Raw genomic sequence first — 14,344 nt, forward strand, 5'->3', positions numbered from 1 at the left:
AACAGGGCGAAAAAGTAACTTTTTCATCCTGCTATAAAAATTGCATTTAATATGTTTATTGTGTATTGACAGAGAAAACACATGGTTTACATTAAGCAATGGAAGTTTTTCAATTTTGTTTATTTAGAAAACTTAAGCTCCAGACTCTTGGCCAATTTCTTAGACTTTCAACCATAGATAGAACCATAGTTACACTATGGTTACGGTTTACCAGAGCAGAGTAGATAGATAGATACGACCTATAGTTTTACCTTTAATAACCTGAATAAGAAATTGGCCATCTCTTTATAGTAACCCCATAAGATTTTTCAGCAACATTCACATGGCCAGGTTGTCCTTCGTCTCAGTATCTTGGAGCTTCTAGACAACCTTAATCATGGCTGCTTTGCTGGTGGACATATATTCCATGGTCATTTTGGCATTTGCACAATCAAAAAAGTCATTTATCTGCTACAGCTGTAGCAGCCGACCTCCTGTAGCTATGGAATGTATACTTTTTTGGTTCATCAACTAGCAGATGTGTAGCCATATCAGAAGGCAATTTTCCGACCATATTCTTTCCCAGAGGAGTTTTGGTGAATGAGATCCGATTTCCTGTCCACAAAAGGCGCCCAGTGTAAAGACCTACTTCTCCAGTCTTCCGTGGAACCAGGAATCTGATATTAATATACAAACATACATACTACATAATTGAAATTAGGCCTGGCGAAATCTAATAAAATTAGAAAATAAATGTGTTCATGTCATGTCCCCAAGTGCACATTTATAAGAGAAAATCCGGGAACCAATTAAAACTTTAAAGCACAAGTGCTATAATGTACAGCTAATTTAACTTTAGTACGATGATTACTTTATAGCACGTACATTATGAAATTCACGATGAAGTAAGTAAGAATAATAAAGTACACAATGGTTTCATTAAATCATTTTTGTATGTTTTTTACATGAAAAATGTAGTCAAACTTGGCACTCATGAGTTTTCCGCTATATTTTTTAAAAAAAATTATTGTTCTAAAAACAAAGTTTTCTTTGAATTTCTCTTGTCACTTCGCTGCTTTGCTCGCATATGGGTCACATACACACCAGCTGGAGTAGACTCGCATATGGGTCACATACACACCAGCTGGAGTAGACTCGCATATCTCTATTTTCAAGTTCATGTCTCTACATGTTGGAGACCTTCATAATAGGTGAGATAAACAGTAGCCTTCCGCACAAGCCAATAAGGGGACGATATCTCAGGACCCAGTACAAACTTGTTTGATGTCCGAAGCCGAGAATAAACAGGCTTTAGTTTTTACATCAATATCGAAGCTCTTGATTAGACTGGTAACCCGGCAGCACTGCTTTCAAGTTGCAGGAAAATTTTCCTTTGCACAATCCATTTATCATGGAATGGGCTGAAAGATTTTTTTGTCTTCTCCGGATTGCTTGAAATATTGGGAGAAGTTCTTCTTCAGATTTGTACACAAACGCCCAACTTTAAAATTTACAGCCCTATCTAAAAAATGCTCCTACTTTTTTATGATAATACTCCAAACAAAAAAGTATACCCCTATAGAAGTCTCAATAACTCAGAATGATAACATATTTTCACAAGTTTATTTATTCATATGTTACTTGTTTAACATACTAAGAATGACTCGTGTAAAATCCGAGATTGAACAAGTTTGCGAAATATCAGTGAATCTGTTTGCGCATTTATGCAAATTCAATTCTAACTTTAACATGTAGGACAAAATCATATTTTCTTATAACTCTAAAAGTCAGGCTTCTACACACCTACTTTTTTATGATAACACCCCAAAATCAAGAAGTTTTGCGCCAAACAAAAAAAAATAATTGAATTTTATTTTCAACATATAAGGCAAAACAGCATTATACATATGTATATATTGTATTGTTCTTCAAATTTCTAACATATTATTAAGTTGAGTGAAGTTGAATAAAACTACATTTATGTCATTTTAATGAGCTTTGAAAAAAAGTATTTGTCGGCATTTTTACTTTTTCTAGTTTGTTCTATATTAAAATCAAAATATATTTTCTCATTGAACGTAGTGAGTCGTGAAAACACTTTCATTTTGATCGCACATGATAATACCCATTACAATGACGTAAATAGATATTATATATGTTCAAATTAACATTAGTTTCAAATTATACATGTTCACTGCAAAATAAACATTATTTCCGAACCTTACACCTCTATATAACAAATGGAGAAGCACCACTTATAGAAAAAGCAAATTTATATTGTTAATTTCGGATAAGAATCATGAAATATTACGGTGAAGGAGTGATCCCATGTACCTTGTACATTTTTATATATTTTGGTAAATGAGGTCAAGAACAAGATAAATGAAAGGACTACAAATTTCTGTAAATCAAATAAGTTGCCATTCAATAATATCATTAGAAATTTGTTTTAATGAAAATATTGGGACACATTTTCTTAACGCAATAAATTACTAAGAACACGTGTTCAAGTTACAGAATCAGAATTATGTTCACCAGTAAGTGTTCATGAATGTTAACTTTGTGCTCTTAAAAACGATTGAATGATCAAAAATGATTGAGATATCAATCATCTTCTGTTAAAACTTGATCATGTCAAATTTAGCTTTTTCTTTAAAGTGTTCTGTAAAGCTTGAATAAATTCTGAACCGTCTAAACTGCCGAATATTCTACGGTTCAGATGGATGTCAGTGCACTCATGAAGGTCAGGGATCAATCTAAACAAATCTTATTTTAAGAACATCAAGAAACTTTTCCAAAATTTTTCATTTATAAAATTAGACTCAAAGATTAGCCGCTAGTAAAAAAAATCTTGATCAATAAATAACCTTCAACAATTCGACAAAAGGCAAACCATATTTTGGAAGAAAAAGATCAACAAAATAATTTGTTTAAGTTTTCTCTTATTTACAATGTTTATTAGTACACCCTGTACAAATATACATTCTCTGTTTCTGATTGAACATTTTAAAAGAACAAATCAATTTTTAAGTTTTAAAAGTTATTGCTTACCTCATGAGTGCATCTGAGGTTTGATTGGCTAAGAGACTGTTCCTGTATTTGGATTTGAGATACCGAAAGATGAGAAGAGACATCTCCTTTGTAGATCTCTGCAGACCGGGGTTTCCCTTAATTGGTACAGGATGTCCCACGAAACATGATATTCTCCTAGTCCTGGGATTTCCAAAAATTGGTCTGCCTTTTCTGTACTGTCAATATTACCCGAGATATTAATAATTTCGTTCAGATTTTAATTTTGTTAAATAAAACTAAATTGTCGAAATCTTAACAAAATTCATCATATCTCGGGTAATGCTCAAAGCACAAAAAAGGCAGACGACATTTTGGAAACGCCAGGACTAGGGCTATTTTGTGATTATTTTATCTAGAATTTTACATCTAAAATTAAGTTGACAAATGAATGTAGCAAATCATATCAAAAATTAAAGACGACGTTCTTTAATGTTTTGTGGGACCGTATATATGAAAATCATTTAAGCACAAATTTCAGTTTTTATATGTAATGTAAAGATTCTATAATTCTCAACCTAATGATAATGGAATGATGAAGATATTTAGTTTTTAAATTGAATAATTATATGTTGCGCTTTAAAACTGTTCACGCATATTGGCTTGTTATTTATTTTTACAATTACTGAGATTAAGGTGTATTCGTACAGTGACAACCAGAAAACTGAAGAAAAGGAAGACGACATTAAAACCATATTGATGTGCATTTAATGTTGTCACAAAGTAAATATCTTTACTAGTAAATTGTTGAATCACTTATCAAATGAAATTGGTCTGTTTACACTGCACAATTGCTGTGTTTTATACTCATTGGACTATTTAAAGTAATAACCTAAGTGTGAAAGTCGTCTTCCTATTCCAGAGTTATCTGTTTTTCACTGTATAAAACCCATCGAAAATTTGTCAAAGCTACATTTTATAAATTTTTTCGATTACTCCGAAGTTCTGGATTAAACTTAATATGTTTACCCTGGCTGTCGATGTTGAAGATGGAGTTAAAAGAAGTAGAAAGAAGTAAATAGTTCCAAGCTTAACATCATCTTTCACCAGGTCTCCCAGGGTTTTCATTGTCTCATTAAACTTTATCTATAATATTAACGTTATAATTCTTGACTAATTCTAGAGTTGTCATTGTCTCACTAAACTTTATCTATAATATTAACATTATATACTTCACTAATTCTAGAATTTTCATTGTCTCACTAAACTTTATATAATATTAACATTATATACTTCACTAATTCTAGAATTTTCATTGTCTCACTAAGCAATATCTATAATATTAACATTATATACTCTACTAATTCTAGAGTTTTCATTGTCTCACTAAACTTTATCTATAATATTAACATTATAAACTTACTAATTCTAGAGTTTAATTCTAATTCAGTTTTGTTTTCTATTAATTTCCAAGAGATTGAAACTGTTATGTTAGATCTCTGGATAAGTCTAGGATTCCTATTGCCTAGGCTAAGTTGGATATCTGCACGTTGTTAACTAAACCTTAGCCGCAGAATTTATGTTTTAGGTGAGAGCTGTCATAGCTTGGTTTAAGAAGAATACACAGAGTTAATTCATGTTAAATGTTGGTTGTCCACTGGATATCGAGTTAATAATCCGCTGAATTCCTAGGCTTAATCAAACATCGAACACAAATATACCCAGGTCAGTGTTAACTTATTATTTTAATCTTATTGTTAAACTTGACCTCGTCTTGAAAGCTTGAAGCCCAAGGAGACACAAACATTTGCAAGCTGAGGGGTGAGAAGCTCTTCACCAAGGGTCTGAAAATAGAACATTTTTAGGATTTAATATTTATCGTTTTTTCGTGGTTTAATATTTGATGTAACTTCAAGAGTTCAAAATAAATTTTATCGTTTGTAAAAGTAATTAATCTGCTTATTATTTTGTTGTTATTAACCCAAGTCATTTTTGATGATGATTTTGATGCTTACAAGGTTTCTGCGCTCCCCTGGAAACCCTGAAGAGCTTCCTTATATGCTTCTCGTATCTCAGGGTTCATAGTTCCTGCCGCTTCATGCTGGGACAGGAAATATCCCTTGTCAACATTAGCTTGTAACAGACCTCTGAAATATTCCTTGTTAATATTAGCTTGTAACAGACCTCTGAAATATTCCTTGGTAATATTAGCTTGTAACAGACCTCTGAAATATCCCTTGTCAACATTAGCTTGTAACAGACTGAAATATTCCTTGTTAATATTAGCTTGTAACAGACCTCTGAAATATCCCTTGTCAATGTTAGCTTGTAACAGATCCCTGAAATATCCCTTGTCAATATTAGCTTGTAACAGATCCCTGAAATATCCCTTGTCAATATTAGCTTGTAACAAAACTCTGAAATATCCCTTGTCAATATAAGAAACACAAACAAGCCAATATTTTATTGCTAAAAGATGCCCTTGACAGTTAAAAGCACGAAATATTTGTATAAAAGCGACGAAATTTTCAAGAAACCCGGGTTTTCTGCCTAAACCCCTATTAATAGTTTTAGAGAAAGTAGCAATATTTCCGGGTTTTCTGGGAAAGTAGCGATATTTCCGATCCTCAGGGACATCTTTGAGCAATAAAATACATATTTGCTCATTTTGTATCCAGATTCCAGGTAAACTATATGATCTATCCGGCCCTTTGATGTTCTTGAACCGTGGATTTTGAAGACAAATAAGAAAACTATTAACTGACACTGTAAATTATGGATACCTCGTGCACAGCTGTAGAACAGGAAACGTGAACATCAGAGTCTCCATTTTAGTTTTAGGATCCACTCCTCTACACACCTCATCAATAGCTTCAAACAGGGGACTTAAAAAAGACATGATTTTAAATTATTTGTGTAGCTGGTCAAGAGTAGGGAGGGGTGCGTGGAGCCGCCATGAGCCTCTCAAAATGACTTCCGGAGCCTCCTGATTCGCAGAATGACCTCCAAGCCCCGCAAAACAATTCTCGCTAATTCATTAAACATATTTTGCTTTTACATCCACCAAAAGTATTTTTTTTTCCGAAAAATCTCAACATGACAAATCTATTATGTTTTTTTGGTGCGTATATAGTTGGATTTGTACATGATATACCTATAAAATTATATTAAGAGAATTGAGTCTTAGCCACAAAATCTGATTTTCTGATCCCTTTATCGTTGCAACCAAACTAAATAAATAATTAAATAACCTAAGTTTGAAATACCAAAGGTTCACACCATCTGGTTCCAAAGATATGGATGAGAAATTTAAGTTTGTGGCGAAGACTCAATATAGAAAAACAAATTCATAATTTAAATTTAAAAAAAATTGTAATACAAATTTTTATGTATGATTTAAAACATTTTAATCAGTTGAGATTTTTCGAAAAAAAGACTTATGGTGGATGTAAAAGCCAAATATCTTTTTTTTAGATCAGAATGCTGGACGTGGAGACAGAACTGCGGAGGCTCGAAGACGTAGCGAGAGGCACGGAGATGGTTTTGAGAGGCTTTGTCGGCAATCACAAATTCATCTTATCACGAGGGCGTAAAATCGTTCAAGCTACAAATATACTTACGACGTTACTGGAACAATCCTTTTAGATTGGTGCATTAAGATATGTGTAATAATTTCAATTGGACTCCTCTCTTCATTTCTGTAACTTCCTTCGTTGATAGAAAGCAGAAATCTCCGAAACATGGTCATAAATCTGGAATATTTGTTATATAACAAAACTATTCGGATTTATTAGCAAAGTCAAAAATTATAAGTAAAATATAAAAAAATTAGAGTTTGATTTTTTCCATTTTGAAAATTGCAGTACTTCGGATATTCTTTCTTAGACTTAGTTAAATAAAAAATAAATTCAACAATATTAATGTCACAATTAAAGGAATTGAGTCTTTGTCACAAACTCTAATCCTAATATCTTTGCAATGTCGTAGACCTTAGATATTTCATACTATGAATTCTGTTAGATTAAACAATGTAAGTTTAAAATATCAAAGGTACCATCAGGTTGCTAAGATATGGGGATTAGAAAATTTGAGATTGACACCGACTCAATTCCTTTATTCCGGAAATCCAAGCTATAATCAAGCAGAAAAAGTACCTTGGTAATTGCCTCAATTGTTGAAAGATGATTGAAAACATATGTTCTTTTCGAACCATGAGCTCATGTATTCGGAACTCTTCTTCAAACGTCATGTCTGAAAACGGAAAAATCGCCGTGAGAACAAAAAACGTATTTTTAAAATACTTTTTAAATTTTTTATTTATACTTAATTAATTTTGAATATTTTTCTATCCTATAAACTGATTTGAAAAAATAGACATTTTTTCATGAAACCACATTTGCGACAGCCATTATTACGGAATAAACTCCTATATCTTACAGGAGTTCATTTTTGAGAGAAAAAAGGACATTTTGATTCACTCGTTAATAGATTGCCACTAATTAAGGAATATTGATTCATTGAACTTAAGTAAAGTTATTTAAGATTTAAACCTCTGCACCCAATGATAACCTGTTGTTTCTATTGATGGTGGAATGCTTGTTGTTTCTTCCAGTATTTTCTCAAGAATCTCCTCGTTAAAGCAATCCTCAACCAGGAGCTCAATATTAACTCCAAAATCTTCTGAATCCTGATAAGCATAGTGGAGAATGTTTATTTCAGCTGCTTAGGAGTTAGGATCTGAATCTGCATCTGTATTTTTTTTAGTTCCCGAGACCAAAACTCAGGCCACATTTGGGAATGCTCAAAAAATACATTTTTTTCCACGGGCAACGCCGGGCCCTCCAGCTAGTAATATATATATATAAATATATATATATATATATATATCTATATAACGGGAATATAGAATACATTAAGACATTAAGACAGTTTCAACCGCTAACGGATTCATTAACATTCTGTTGCATTGGAAATACATGATATAGCATTGATATTAAAACTTTAATAAAAAATTATCACTTTCACAGACAATGTCATTCAATGCAGTCCTTAATTCTCAAGAGTTGTCTATTATTTACCTGGAATGGAATAAGATTGAACTCTGTGTCCAAGGGTGAATGAGATTCTGTGACTGGGGTTTCAGAAATGTTGTGACTTGATCGCCAACCAGTAGAACTGGGGTTACTGGGAGAGAAGGAAACAGGACTGTAGTCCATAGGAAAGGAGAAGTCGGGACTATAGTTTATAGGAAATGAGTAGAAAGGACTTGGGTTCATAGCAATGGAACCAACAGGACTGGAGTCCATAGAAATAGAACCTGGACTGGAATTAATAGAAATGGATGCGTCAGAACTACTGTTCAAAGAAATGGTGCCAGAACGTGAAACTATAGGAATGGAGACACCATGCCTGTGCTCAGCTTTGATGGAGCTTTTGAGACTGGGTTTGGTTTGGATGGAGTTGCTTGGACTAGAGTTGATTATATCTAAGCTGACAGGACTAGAGTTGTTCTGGATGGAATTCTTTAAAGATTCCCTTTTCCTCGTAGTTCTATCAACCTTCTCCGGCTTCATCCCAACCTAAAATTATAAAATCTAAAAAAGTTCCAAAGAGCTATTCTTTTAAACATTTCAACACAATGTAGACAATAAAAGCAATGTTATGACACTTACCTATGTTTATTAATGTATTTTTATTGGGGAAAACAGCACATTAAAGTTTATCTATGTCTCCCTTGATTATAGAGTGTTTGACAATTTGAAAGGGATTACCTTTATACCTTTTTTGCATTTTCCCCTTTTAAAATTTATTTTAGGACTAAACGCTTTTAATTATGTTAAATGATAATGTTTTATGTTTTAAAATTGGTTTTGATGTCTAACATTGTACGTTGAAATGGTTTAAACTTTATGGAGATGCAAACCCACGCAGGACAACGTTAAGGGTGTCATGAACTGTATGTACTGGGTTAACTTCAAAGGATGAGACTTTAGAGTCGATCCTGTACGAATTTTAATAAAACTTAAAACTTTCTTTGTAAGATACTTTGTAATGCCTATAAAAGTTTTATTAAAGCCCAAAGGATTTTTGGGATTCATTTTTGTTTCTTTATAAATATTATTTACCTTCAAGCATTTGCTAAATCTGCATTTTTTACAGTTTGTCCTGTTAATCGGGTCAATGATACAGTTATCCGAACCTCTGGCGCAGGACGTATACTCCTTTCCGTTACCAACACTTCGCCGGAAAAATGCTCTGAAATCAATACCATTGTTATACCGTAAATATAAAATCGTTTAAAAAATGTTGATTTAATAATAGACTTAGAGATACAGAGCGTCCCATATCATATTAGATTATCTCCAATCTTTAACACCTAAATACGCACATTATACCCAAAAAATCTAGCATTTTCTGCAAAAAAAAAATTCTATTAGCCTTATTAAATTTTTTAAAATGATTTATTCTTAAATTTTCTGATTTGTCACCCAAATCGTAATTTAGACCCATCGACGCGGTCTAATTTGATGTGGGACACCCTGTATATGAATTTTTTTCCTTGAAATTTTCTTTGATCATCTGACTTTAAAAAGCGGTTTAATTTTGATTTATAGAAATAACTAGTGATAGCCTTCTTTTTTAAAAGAAGTAGATTATACAATGTTTAAACCTCTTATAAAGTATACTTTTCACTATAGAAACTATCGCCTTTAGTGTTGAGAATTGCATATACATAAAAAAAACATTGTGTAACTAAATTTCTAAGGTTTTAGAATAAGGTTGGTTCCTCTCGATGTGCTCCAATGTACGGAAAATTTCGTCTCAAAAGCATAGTTAGATGAAAACCTCATATGACGTCACTCTCGCCCCTAATATCAGTGACGACATATAAGGTTTTTATCTATCTATTTAGGAGACGACATTTTTCGTACGTTGGAGCGCATCGAGAGTAACCAACCTTGTTATGCAACCTTGATTCCTTTAAGTTCTTTTCATTTAAGACTTATGTTAAAATCTATGTGTTCAATGTGTACCTGCAAGAATAGCACGTGATGGAACCATAATGTTGAACATCAGTTGCAGGACTAGAACACACCCCACATATATTCTCCAGGGGACGTGGAACCCACTTTACTCGCGGCTTCTCCGGAGTTAAACCCTCCTGGTTTCCTGCATCTGGAGTAAACACGTCTTGTTCCGTATCTTCCACAGACATTTTCACTAAAATAAAATGAAATCAATTGAAAATGTTCAGATATATTTCATCAGATTTGTAAAACTGTGTTAATTGATATTTAGTTTTAGTATTTGCATTACATGTAGATAAGAATGCTGGGCCTGCGCACTACAATATAAATACGCTGTGAGCCCAGGTATGAGGGAGGATAATTAGTAACAAGTTATTTTAAAGGTCTTTTAAAACGTATTTTTTATCTAGATATCAGTTACCGGAAATGCTCGTGAAATCTCTCCCTTAAAGGTGACCCCCTATGAAAAGATGGCAGGGGCGTATTCAGGAATTTATCCAGGGGGGGCTTAATTTTTTTCTTTTACAGGGGGGGCTCAGCACCCGCTTGGGCCTGAAAACCTCCTGAAATCAAAAGGTTACACTGGTCCAAGGGGCTTTTCTTGTAACAACATTAAACTAACTATGAAAATATATTTGTTTTTCAAAATTTTACAAGAATCAAACATTTTAAAATTGAACAATTTAACACTAATATTTTACGTTAATTTGTAAAGGAATTAAGTTTTTGCCACAAACTCAGATTTTCCAATCCCTATATCTTTTCAACCCAATGTCGGTGACCTTAGATATTTCAAACTATGAAATCTGTAAGATCAAATAATCTAAGTTTGAAATCTCCAAGCTTTAACCCATCCGGATGCAGAGATATAGGAATTAGAACATATTAGTTTGTGGCAAAAACTCAGTTCCTTTGATCTTTAAAAACTTTAAACAAAAACACATTTAATAACGTATACAAGTCCTATATTTAGCAATATTATTAAATACATAAACAAAAATACAATTTTTCGGCATTTTAAGTTTGACAATATTTTGATACCTTTTATCAGCGATATGTTAATTTCCTGTTAAATTATTATTATTTTTTTTACCATTATTTCTTCATAAACAATGTAAAAATGTGACCATTAAGAGGATCGACTATCGAGCCGTTTCATGCAAACCTGCAGAGCCCCCACCGTGCCTACACCCTATATGATAGTAAATATATTTATTATCTATATATGTAGATTTTCTCTATAAACGTATCTTATCAGTACTGGACCGCTTTAGTTACTTTCCTTATCTTCTGAAATTGCGATTGCATTCGTTGCATAGATGCACACATAAAACACCCAGACATGGTAATTACTATAATACCTACAATTTATTATCTTATGTTGGATATCTAGCTGCAGTCGATAAATTGACTGAACAGAATTAATGAAAAAACATTAACAAAAACCAAATACTTAGCTTCCAAAACTTTGGTTTAAAATTGTTTTTGGAATATTTTAGCACAAGCACAGTCTTCAATTCCTATCTTATTTGCCATTTAAAAACATTTAAATTTAAAAACATTTAAATTTAAAAACTGTTTTAACCCAACTCCTGAGTCAGGAGTAGTTTCTATCTTTGCATCAGTATTAAAGGAGTAGTTTCTATCTTTGTATCAGTATTAAAGGAGTAGTTTCTCTCTTTGTATCACTATTGGAGGAGTAGTTTCTATCTTTGTATCAGTATTAAAGGAGTAGTTTCTATCTTTGTATCAGTATTAAAGGAGTAGTTTTCAATCTTTGTATCACTATTGGAGGAGTAGTTTCTATCTTTGTATCTGTATTAAAGGAGTAGTTTCTATCTTTGTATCATTAATTATTGAAGGAGTAGTTTCTATCTTTGTATCACTATTGGAGGAGTAGTTTCTATCTTTGTATCAGAATTAAAGGAGTAGTTTCTATCTTTGTATCACTATTGCAGGTGTAGTTTCTACCTTTATATCACTATTGAAGGAGTAGTTTCTATCTTTGTATCAGTATTAAAGGAGTGGTTTCTATCATTGTATCACTATTGGAGGAGTGGTTTCTATCTGTGTATCACTATTGGAGGAGTAGTTTCTATCTTTGAATCACTATTGGAGGTGTAGTTTCTATCAAGGAGTATAGTTTCTATCTTTTTATCGCTATTGTAGGAGTTGTTTCTATGTTTGTATCATTATTGAAGGAGTAGTTTCTATCTTTGTATCACTATTGAAGGAGTTGTTTCTATTTTTGTATCACTATGTAAGGAGTAGTTTCTATCTTTGTATCACTATTAAAGAAGTAGTTTCTATCTTTGTATCACTATTGGAGGATTAGTTTCAATCTTTGTATAACTATTGAAGAAGTAGTTTCTATCTTTGTATTACTATTGGAGGAGAAGTTTCTATCTTTGTATCACTATTGGAGAGTATAGAGGATGTATTTAGAAAGTTGATAAACTGTATTGTAAATACTGTTACACTGTAAATATCTATAGTTTCCTCTTTTACTTACCAAGCATTGTCTTACTATTATTCTGCTTTACATGTACATTGTACAGTACAGTGTACTGTGTAATTTACACTACTTTGCTAATATATATATAGCGCAGAGATGTATACAATCAGGTTGCAATGATATAGGTTTTGTATAAAGTTAATGTTTAGATCAGATAGTGTTATAAAAACAAATTACTCTTAAATCCTTGATCCAGTAACACTAAGGAATTGTACTGACATGAAGTTAGATATTTAGTAAAATATTCATATATCTACAACTAACTTGAAATATTTATTCCTGTAATTTAAAACACCAAAATTGTTAAGGTTCGTGTCTCACAGTAACGTAAACTCACTTACTAGAGATTTCAGAAACTAGTTTTCTGTTCTAAGCTGGGAAGTCCGATATCACCGCCCTATTAGAACTAGGGCTGGGCATCGATTTAAGTCCGTTTTTACTCATCAAAGGAATTCTGTCTTTAAATGTGCTCTAAAAAATCTGAGATATTTCACGTAGCGAAATTTTATTTTTAATTAGTTTGCTTTTATTAATATTAAGCTCAATTCTTTCTCTAACATTTTAGTTTTTATGTATAACGATTTTTCAAAATGATTTATAAAAATGATATTTATACCGATGGTTTTGAAAAAACTGTTTTGGTTTATAACTGTGGCGAGAGTAAAAGTTTTACATATTCTAATAATAATATCGAGCATGCAGTTTTGAAATAGGTTGAACAATCTCAGATGAATTATGGACCCTTATAAAATTCCAATAGCGTTGAATGTTTAAATAAGGACCTCAAAATGATGCCCATTAGTAATGGGACCCCGTTTAGAACTAGGGTTCAAAATACACTGCGCACTGCGCAGAGTAATAAGAGTGTAGTTAAAGGTAGTTAGACCCTGTTAACTGCCTTCATACTGCCCTGTCATGTAGTATATATATATATATATATATATATATATATATACTTTGCGTAACAACAGCATTTAGGGACTTGTTTCCATTATAATTAAATCTTTTGAGTTGAACCGAATTGATTACTTTCTTTAAAAATAATTTTATCTGATAATATTAAAACAGACTTTCCATATTTTTTATTGTATTCCAAAACTTAGATGGTTCTGCTTTATTTTATTTTAAGTTATCAAGATAACCAGAAGACGATTCCAGGGCCCAATCTCTATTTAGTTTGATAAACAAAATCAAAAGGCAGTCCAGAGCCCTATACCTAGGTATTACGACGATTATGGATTTCCGAGAATTATAGAAATCCTGGATTAGTTTGGTCATGCGAAACTAAATATAGATGAAAATGTGTTGGTAGCATTCCAGGAACCAATCTTATAATATCCTAATTGATAATCAATACATTGGAACCCATCAAACTGTAAAGTAGTAAGACGACTGTTAAATTCAAGTTATAGTCTTGAATAGTCTGATAAACATGAAACACAACAATTGTGCAGTGTATCACATTACACGCCCATTTCACATCAATAAGTTAATTTTCTAGTTTCTTACAAAAACCACTTGATTTGTAACAGTATTGAGTAATTGTTGTTTTTTAGTCCACAATTTCACGGGTCCCACTGTATCATTTTTGCAATACTTTATTAACCATTTTATCCGGAAAAGAACTAATGTAAACCCATAGAAATCATTAAGTCTGCTTTCGGATATCTCTTAATTAATCCTTCATGTTAAATGATCTAAGATACAGGGATAACCAATAAAAACCTGAACAATTCTCTTTTTTATTAATTAGTAATGCTTCTAAAGTTTTCTAATTTTTAGCACAATTAACTTTATTGTTCAGTTTTACAAA

General features: G+C 32.2%; 1 protein-coding gene across 2 annotated transcripts; it reads right to left on the reverse strand.

Moving 5' to 3' along the window:
• Positions 1–1,830: 1,830 nt before the first annotated feature.
• Positions 1,831–13,068, reverse strand: LOC111697660 (uncharacterized). 2 transcript variants are annotated; one of them, XM_023467735.1, is made up of 13 exons: positions 12,873–13,068; positions 10,023–10,209; positions 9,114–9,243; positions 8,067–8,567; positions 7,558–7,675; positions 7,143–7,239; positions 6,609–6,740; positions 5,772–5,873; positions 5,004–5,135; positions 4,757–4,832; positions 4,018–4,134; positions 3,031–3,146; positions 1,831–2,735 (listed from the first exon to the last, which is right to left on the reverse strand). In XM_023467735.1, coding segments are annotated over exons 1-13 (1,836 nt in total). In that variant the 5' UTR covers positions 12,874–13,068; the 3' UTR covers positions 1,831–2,608. The 2 variants fall into 2 exon arrangements, with proteins under 2 accessions (XP_023323503.1, XP_023323504.1); XM_023467736.1 differs by lacking the exon at positions 12,873–13,068 and having other exon boundaries at positions 10,023–10,349.
• Positions 13,069–14,344: the final 1,276 nt, after the last annotated feature.

The sequence above is a fragment of the Eurytemora carolleeae genome, unplaced genomic scaffold (assembly GCF_000591075.1).
Source record: "Eurytemora carolleeae unplaced genomic scaffold, Eaff_2.0 scaffold115, whole genome shotgun sequence".
NCBI classification, from domain to species: Eukaryota; Metazoa; Arthropoda; class Copepoda; order Calanoida; family Temoridae; genus Eurytemora; species Eurytemora carolleeae.

Bases quoted from the DNA above. Each gene is read 5' to 3' on its own strand.
- LOC111697660 (XM_023467735.1), bottom strand. The intron at 7,240-7,557 runs GTTATCATTGGG...TTCCGTTTTCAG, and splicing joins ACCATCAATAGAAACAACAG to ACATGACGTTTGAAGAAGAG. The intron at 2,736-3,030 runs GTAAGCAATAAC...AGATTTGTTTAG, and splicing joins ACCTCAGATGCACTCATGAG to ATTGATCCCTGACCTTCATG.